This window comes from Sceloporus undulatus, chromosome 1, assembly GCF_019175285.1.
Source record: "Sceloporus undulatus isolate JIND9_A2432 ecotype Alabama chromosome 1, SceUnd_v1.1, whole genome shotgun sequence".
Taxonomy (NCBI): Eukaryota; Metazoa; Chordata; class Lepidosauria; order Squamata; family Phrynosomatidae; genus Sceloporus; species Sceloporus undulatus.
Window position 1 is genome coordinate 75,995,519 of NC_056522.1, and position 9,130 is coordinate 76,004,648.

Genomic DNA, 9,130 nt, shown 5'->3' on the forward strand with positions numbered 1-9,130 from the left:
CCATCTCTGAAGCAGTGTGTTCCTCTGTCAAACAGCTCTTACTGTCAGGAAGTTCCTCCTAATGTTTAGATGGAATCTCTTTTCCTGTAGCTTGCATCCATTGTTCTGTGTCCTATTCTCTGGAGCAGCAGAAAACGAGCTTGCTAGCTCCTGAATATGACATCCCTTCAAATATTTAAACTGGGCTACCATATCACCTCTTAACCACCTCTTTTCTAGGCTAAACATACCCAGCTCCCTAAGTGTCCCCTGATAGGGCATGGTTTCCAGACCCTTCACCATTTTGGTCACCCTCCTCTGGACACGCTTCAACTTGTCAACATCCCTTTTGAATTGTGGGCCCAGAAGTGGACATAGTATTTCAGGTGAGGCCACACCAAAGCAGAATACAGTGGCATTATTACTTCCCTTGATCTAGACACTATACTTCTATTGATGCAGCCTAGAATTGCATTGGCCTTTTTAGCTGCTGCATCACATTCTTGACTTATGTTCAACTTGTGCTTCTAGATCCCTTTTACATGTACTGTTGTAATATTTTGTTTCTTAATAAGTATATACAATAGTAACATGAGGAAGGGCCAATTTATTGCTTCACCTCTCCTTTCTATTAGTAGCCTTTAAGTATATTTTTATCAACTTAAAAAATGTCAGTTTAAAAATACAAGGTTTCACCTTTTTTCCGCTATGAAGTGTTAAAAGCACTCTTAATTTTAATTTATGAAGACTCGGGCAGCTCAGTCCTTATAATTTTGTCATTATCTTGAGCTGCAAATATGATTTTCTTTTACATTGTTACAAACTGCAAAGACATTATTGGTGTTAGAAATGCAATAATGAGGAGACTAAGAATTAAATATAAAAATTTACAAGATAGCAAAGAAAGAGGGGGCTTGGGGCTACCTTCTCTGCAACGATATTTTGAAGCTTGTAGCTTAGTTTGGATAAAGGAGTGGATGTTACTGACAAATAAAACACTGTTAGATGTGGAGGGAGAGGACCTAAATGTAGGATGGCATAATTACCTGATTTATGGTAATGCTGCACTTAACAAATCTTTTACAAATCACGTTCTTAGAAAATCCCTTTTTGAAACAATATTGGAACAAATATAGGAGACATATCTTACCTAAAATATGTGGATGGGTTTCTCCGCATGAAGCAATTGGTAGAAAAGAGTCGAATCTAGAGACTAACTGGCTAAAATATGGGTGAAAAAAAGAGATAAAGTTAATATAAAATCCAGAGAAGAACTAATTGAGGAGAAAGAGAGAACAGATATTAATTGGTTCACTTATAGACAAATATACGAAAGATTTAAAATGGATGAAAGGACAATTGGTTTTGAATTAGACATAAAGAAAGTTGATTTGAGTAAAATCTTGTGTTTAGATAATGAGAAAGTAATTGGGAAAATATATGCAGTGTTGTTATCTCTGGAAATGGACGAGGAAACGGTCAAGAGCCAAATGATCAAATGGGCTACATGTGTAGGCCATCCAATTGCATTAGACCAATGGGAAAAAATGTGGAAAGATATCCAAAAATTGACCTGTTCACAAAATATCAGAGAGAATTGTTTTAAAATGATGTATTTCTGGTATCTCTCACCTTTTAAAATAGCCAAAATTTATAAAACTAACAAGACAGAATGCTGGAAATGCAGGAAAAACAAAGGGACCTTCTTCCATACATGGTGGGAGTGTGGTAAGGCTAAACAATTTTGGAAGATGATAAATAATTTAATCAATCAGATAATGGGAACAAATTTAAAGTTGAAACCGGAATTATATCTACTGGGAATGATGGGAGAAGCAGTCAGTAAAGATGATGAGAGGGCGGTCTTTCACATGGTCTCCCTAGCAAGAGTGTGTTATGCTCAAAGATGGAAAAGCGAAACAACCCCAACTAACAATGAATGGTTATTAAAACTATATGAAGGGATGGGGATGGATATTGAAACACGAACCTCAAATAGCTTGAACAGAGAAAAACAATTAGAGTGTTGGAAAAAGGTACTAACATTTTTTGAAAAGGAATGGGGTAAGGACGCAACTAAAAATTTAACACAGAAATTCGTGTAATATGATAAAGCAGTTCTCTGTCTTTTCTTACCGACAGTGGAGAAGAGAAATTAAATAGCTTCTCAAAAACTTATATTTTTTGTTGTTGTGGTATTTATACCATTTTTATAGGAAGTATTATTAAAGTCAAAAATGAAACAAGGGACATGGAAAGCCGATAGGCAAATGTTAACAACAAAACTAACTGGTAGTCTAGGAAGTCAATCCGTTGGTTAGGTCTGATGTTGTTTGTAATAGGTGTTTAAAAAGGGGGAGGGGAAGATAAGGGGGGGCTGAAGATAAAAGGCAATAGTTGGGGGAAAGGTAAAGGGGAATAATATGGTAAGGATGTTATATGTTTTAGATGTCTTGTGTATTATGGACATGTAAATATATGTATGTGTGTATGTATATATGTATGTACGTGTTTTTTAATCCAATAAATAATAAAAAATTTAAAAAAAGAAATGCAATGTTTAAATTATCTTAAAAATTGAAGTGTAATTTAAAATTTCAAGATACAATAATGTGATCTACTCAAGTATTAAATTGAAAAATTAGTTTCAAAAGTTGCATTCACAAAGACTTCTGTTTTAGTATCATTTTTTCTGGGATACCTTAGATGTCAAGCAGATTGGCCAAAAGGAGCAGCAGCCAGAGGCCACTTTGACCATGATTGGGTGGAGACTGTGGCGAAGGCATAGCTGACTCTTAAATCGGACCACCATGGTGGTCTCAAATGGGGTGCCATGAGGAGCAGTTTTTTACCACTCCTTTTTGTGCCTGTTTTTCCCGGCTCCCAAAGCTGCCCCCAAAGCTGTTGGAAGCTGCTTTATTTGGTCCATCTGTTTCCGGCCTTAGTTACACAAGATTTTTTTTACTTAATCTAAGCGAAGTTTTGACTTGTTCTTTCTTAGTTTCTGTCAGAATTTAGTTTTCAGTTATTGTAAGTATACACAGCTCAAATAAATATTTGAAAAGATTAATGGTCAGTCTTCAGTCTAAAATTAGCAATGAAACCTTAGAAATGAATATGCCAATTCTTCAGTTAGCATCCCAACATATATGTAGTTTCTTAGGCAAGCATAGTAATTTCAGAATGGTGTGGATTATGAAGTATTCTGAACAGTATGAAATAAAACCAAAGCCAAAATCCTAAGCATACTTAGAGGAAGACAGTTTATAGGATGGCTTTTCTTATATTTGAAATTGCCTTGTATTTTTGCAATATTTAGAGAACTGTTACTAGGTTATGTAAGGTAAATGGGGAAGTAGGAGTGAGACTTATTTCTAAGGCCTGCAACAGATGGGCCAAATGAAGTGGCTTCCAGCCATTTTGGAGACATGGTGTTCAAATGATACATGCCTCCGAAGTGGCCTAAAGCTATGCTGCAGCTGTGCTCTGGTCCTTTGGACCAGAGCAAAAAGGAACCAGCATAATCCGGCTCCTGGCAGCACGGGCTGGGTCCTGTGGTCACGACTTGCTCCTAAAGTGGGCCATGTAGTTAGTGCAGTCCTGACCTGCTTGCAGCTGCAGTGGATTCAAGCCACTCTTTTGTGTCTATCGGCTCTGGCCCTAAGTAGATATGTATTGGGTATTGTTAAAGACAGAGCCATGCTACCATCATTAGCTGCTACCATCTGAACTTTTTCTTTCAGTCAACATAGATAAGGATTGTAAAGCAATGTTGCTGGAAGAGGTCCATGCATTCATTTCTTAATTACCTCCATGGCTTTCCAGTATGTTTTTGATCTCTTCAGCCACAATACATTCACATACCTTGGAGAACTTTGTAGATGACACAAACTTTGAACATCTACAAGGGAGAGTCATTGAAGTGTTTGGGGAAGAAGGACGAAATGATCTAAGTTGATACAGATGTCAAAACACTAAAATGGGTATCATCTTTTAATTATAGGAAATTTATAACCTCCTGTTACTAGTTCATTTTGAGGAGTTTGTTGCAGTAGATTATAATCCAGAACCCAAACCTCTTACATTGAATAAAAAAGGTCCATCTAGTTTAGCATTGTCTAATATCAACTCTCCAAGGATTTAGAGAAGAACGTGACATGCAAATCACTCTACCTCTGTGCTGTAGGCGACAGGCCTTTATTTACCTTTGATGGGCAAATAGGTTTTGCATTCAGACTGAGTTAATCATTTTAGAGCTTTATTGCCTGAGGCAAGTAAATCCCAATTACATTGGGATAATTGCGCCTCTGTGTGGGGTTTACTGCACAATGACCTTCTTCTTTGGTTGTCCTCCTGTGGAAGGCAATTGAAATGCACTTCTTTTAATTAACACAAAAGTTCCATTAATGATCTCCTTTTCCCACTTCTGTTGTCCTACGATTTCTTCTGTATATGTTTAGTTGTGTGTTTATACTGATTTTGGGTGGGCAGGGGACATGCCATCATGGGAGGAGGAGAAGGAGTGGATGGATACCAGGAAGCTGAGTACCAAGGAAAACCAATAATCCATGTGGCTGAGGAGAAAGGAACAAATCTATGCCCTGTGTGTGTCAGGGTGAGTTAAGAAAACGGGCTCAGGTGTGTGATGGGGGGCCTCTCCAGTGGAAGCAGGATGGAGGAAGAAGGGTGTGCAGAATCTGGCTTGAGAGTAACGGTGCACCTGTAGAGAGTGTATCTGAGGCAGCCTCCTGGAGGGCTGGGAAAGAGGGGTACCTTTGTCTTCTCCAGGGTCTCTGCTCAGTTGTCACAGTCACACTCCACAGATCACACTGAGGCTCAGCCGCTTGGCCTCTGAACCCTACCTCTCCCCCTTAATGCTTAGTACATGAATATTTAAAACCCAGCAGCTGTGAGAGACAGTGTCTCACTATGAAGTTGTAATGCTATGGCATTATAAAGTCCTCATTCTCTCTCAGTTAACATTGTTTCTAATTTAATTTTCTGTGTGTGTGCATGTGCACATGCATGTATGTTTGAGTGCATGCACATTAGTGTGTGTGTAGGGGATCTCTCTCTCTCTCTCTCTCTCTCTCTCTCTGCACCAAACTAGGAAAAGGGACAGTACTGAGTGGTACTGACTGGGCAGTGCCAAACACTGTGTGCGATAATCTTCCCATACCAAGAAGATTACAAAAGTGTGATAAGGAAGAGAACAGTCCCAATTTAATAGTATGTTTGAAAATTGCTGTTTTAATGAGAGAAGAGGCACATGCAGTAAGACTATTTTATAATGAGTTAATGGCCCGAGACAGACGGGCAAGAAGCAGCGTGCTAGGACCGATTCTAGGGTTTTGGAGCATGCAGCAACCGCACACTCCGGAACCCTAGTTCGTGCCGGCAGTGCCATGACTGCACGGCCCCACCCACATGGGGCATGCATCCATCACACAAGCGTGGTGCCGCATCTACACACCGTGGCACCACACTTGTGTCACGAATGCACCACAGTGTTCCAATGGCCCACTTGTGACGTCCACCGCGCGGACTGAAAAGAACCTGGTTTTTCTGGGTTCTTTTTGGTCCGGAGGGATGCCACATGGTTTAGCTGCTGTGGCGTCCCTCTGAAGGAAAAATAGATGACTCCAGCCTGCCCATTTGGGGCAGTCTGTCAAGCCCCAGTATCTCCTAGTTAGTCAATAGATAGCAATGCATGAATTAGGTTGCAATCCTATACCCCCTACCTTGAAGTAAACACTATTAAACACAGTTGGAATTAAAGTTTTGAGGAGATAAAAGACTGTACTTATTGTACACCGAACGCATCTCAAGAAGCAGACATAAATTTATGAAAGCTCAAGATGCCAACTTCTTTCTTTTCTTACTCTCAAAGAGTCTATAGGATCTCTCTACATAAGATTATATTGTTAGTTTAGATTACCAACTCATCTAGAAGCCTCTAAAACACTAATATTTGTTTCTTTTCATATTAATTTTTCATAGTAGTTCAATAAAGTCTGTTTTTGTTTTGTTTTGTTTTGTTTTCAATAGTACCAGAATTCTGACATGCAAGAAGTGGTATATGAACTGAACAGCTATATAGAGCAACGGTTGGATATAGGAGGGAACAATCAACTGCTATTATATGAACTGAGTAGTATCATTCGAATGGGTAAGAAAACATTTTGGGTATTTTGAAATTAAGATGTGCAGTGGTATTTATAACACTATTTAGAGCATTACTTTTAAGAAAGTCTTACACTATGAACCATATACCAGAACAGAAAGCCCAGGTAGGGCTATAGTGCAGTGCTTACTAACCTTTTCTATCCCCCATATCTCAAGGAAATGTTTGGTTAATGTTCATACCTTGTAAAAACAAAAACAAAACAAAAACAAAAACTATCATTACATTTCAAGATGAAGAAGTCTAATTTTTTAATCACAAATTGAATAATGTATTACAGTTAAACAAACTGAACTTTAAAAAAATAAGCTTTTAACTCAGTAGATAAAATTAGCAATTAGATTCCAGTTTATTCAGAAAACAGTAAATTATTGTAAAAAAAATGTATTGTAAATTGTAAAATTGCCTCCTTTTGATTAAATGAGCAGTGAGACTACAGTCTACCCTCCACATCCACGTGGGTTAGGGGTGGAAGACGCCCGTAAAAAATCATGAATAACCTTCCCCTCAAGAGGAAGCCAGTTAAAGGGATGGACAGGTGGGGCAAGAGGAGCAAGCACACTCACTCGTCTCCTTCCTTCACCCTCATGTCCCTTTAACTGGCTCCCTGCCCCTTTCCCAGTGGGATAGCCGTCTTCCCCAGGCAGCTATCCCACCAGGAAAGGTGCGGGGGATTGATCCTCCTCCCACTTTTCCCATTGGAATACCTGCCTGGGAAAGGCAGTTACCCCACCAGGAAAACGGCAGGGGGGATGTTAATTCCACTCCACTCCTTTCCTGGTGGGGTGGCTGCCTTGGGAAGGCAGCTATCTGACCTGGAAAAGGGTGAGGGGGATAGATTTCCTCTGCCCCTTTCCCGGTGGGGTGGCTGCCTTCCTAAGGCAGCTATCCCACTGGGAAAGGGGTGGAAAGGAATCTATCCTCCTCACCCTTTTCCTTGGGAAGGCAGCCAATCGACCAAGAAAGAGTCGGAGGAATTGATCCTCTTCACCCTTTTCCTGGTGGAGTAGCTGCTTTGGGAAGGCAACTATTCCCACTGGGAAATGGGCGGAGTTGGCGTGTGAACCCTTTCTGGCCTCTCCCTCCTAGGCTACCCTCCTCCTAGGGGAAAAGCCTGGGAGGGAGGAGGAGGGGAATTGTGCACGCACACAGCCTTGACCTTACAAATAATCAAAATTGCAAATATGGAGGGCCAACTGTACTATCTATGCAATGCAACCACTTGCTGCCGCTTCCCAAGGCACACTGGGAGCTGGCTGAGTAATGACCCATCATTCAACAACACAAACCACTCTTTTGTCACACTCCCTAAGATTCCATCTTGCACTCCCTGGGGATGAGGGCACCCCAGGCTGAGCATCTCTGCTATAGTGGAAGTCAGAGACCTTTCCATAAGTAGTCTCATTTTAGGATAGAAACTAATATTAAAATGCAGTACTCAAAGAGCAGTATTACAGAGTATAACTAACCTACAGCATCCTGTAAAAATGGGGGAAATTGCATAATTACTCTTTGCATTGAAATATATATATATTATGAGGAACAGACTGTTCCAATTAGTAAAATATATGTGAATAAATGTACATAACTGCATACTAAAACTTCCAGGAAGGTATGAATTAAAACTTTCCTTCATATCCCACCATTAGATGATTTTACACAATCTTACATCAACATCCTACAGTGATAGACAGATTGTAAAGTTTCCCCCAGGTGGAACTACATTTCTCCTTCTCCTCTCCCTCAGGATTCACATTCTCCACATCTCCATTACCATTTTGTAGCAGATGGAGAGCTGGGAGCGTTGGAGAAGTGTCTGGCTTTGTCCCAGTAGACAGATGTACAACAATGGAGCACCTTCCAATACCTGTGGAGGACATCTGAGAATTCTTAAAAGGTGCCTTTGTCATTCTGCATCTGACTATAGGGATGTAGCCAGATGCTTCTCCAACAACCCCAACTTTCCACCAGGCTGTGGAGGAGGGTCCTGCAAGAGAAAGGTAAGCTCTGCCAGCCTATTTCCCCCTTATTCTTCCATTTTAGACTTTTTTCAATACAATGGTGGCTATTAGGTACTTTTGTTAAGGAGTTTGGAACACAAGTTACTTGATATTTGGTTATTGAGTGATACATGTAATCTGGCCTAACACGTGATTTTTGGTTATAATAAGAAAATAACAAGGACATGTTATTTTACTATTACCATATATACTCGACTATAAGTCAATCTCATGTTGAGGGCAGGTTTTGGGGGCAAAATTATGGATTTTGATATGACCCTTGGATAAATTGAGAATAAAATTTAGGGACATGCAACAAAAGATCTAAATGATGAAACGAAGGAAAACAATGTCAAAGAACCTACAAAATTCTGGCATGCATAATGGTTTTGGCTCACACTAAAGGATGGATGGAAGGGAAAGCAGAGAGAGATCAGTGCTTCCACAATAGATTTCATTCTTGATTTTTACCAGGGATGGTTCCCTTTTTAGTAAGAATTAAAGTATAATATTAACATCAACCTGTGGATATGTCAACCTAGGTTTTTGGGGTCAATTTTTTGACTAAAATTTCTAGACTTATACATGAGTAGATACAGTATTCAAATATTTAGCTGTCAAGGTTTGCACCATGCTTGTAATTCTCCATGTAACTGTTGTTCAACAATATTAGTTTACATAGCAAAATGTAATCTTCTACCATTCTTAGGCTTCTTGGTAACATTTTCTTCCACCAGAGCTATTATCTGGAGTCTGTTTATGGACAGACCAAACTCATGGAAAGCTCTATAACAATTTTGTTAATCATTTTAGGACAAAAACTGCTCTCATTCATACCAAACTACACTCCACATGTCCTATATTTAGACAACCATTGTGTCATTGCTTATGGGATATCAGTTTCAGTTATTGTAGCTTGTGGATGTGGACAAGATACCTATTAGCTGCCTTGGGTGATTGTATAAAG

The 9,130-nt window shown here is 39.6% G+C and overlaps 1 protein-coding gene across 8 annotated transcripts in view; it reads left to right on the forward strand.

The window, feature by feature from the left end:
- PDE10A (phosphodiesterase 10A) overlaps positions 1-9,130 on the forward strand; it is a 398,987-nt gene that overhangs the window by 314,126 nt on the left and 75,731 nt on the right. For all 8 annotated transcript variants that reach the window (XM_042479399.1, XM_042479409.1, XM_042479371.1 and 5 more), the window contains one exon: positions 6,028-6,148. In XM_042479399.1, coding sequence (XP_042335333.1) covers positions 6,028-6,148 — 121 coding nt within the window. The remainder of the gene's footprint in view (positions 1-6,027; positions 6,149-9,130) is intronic.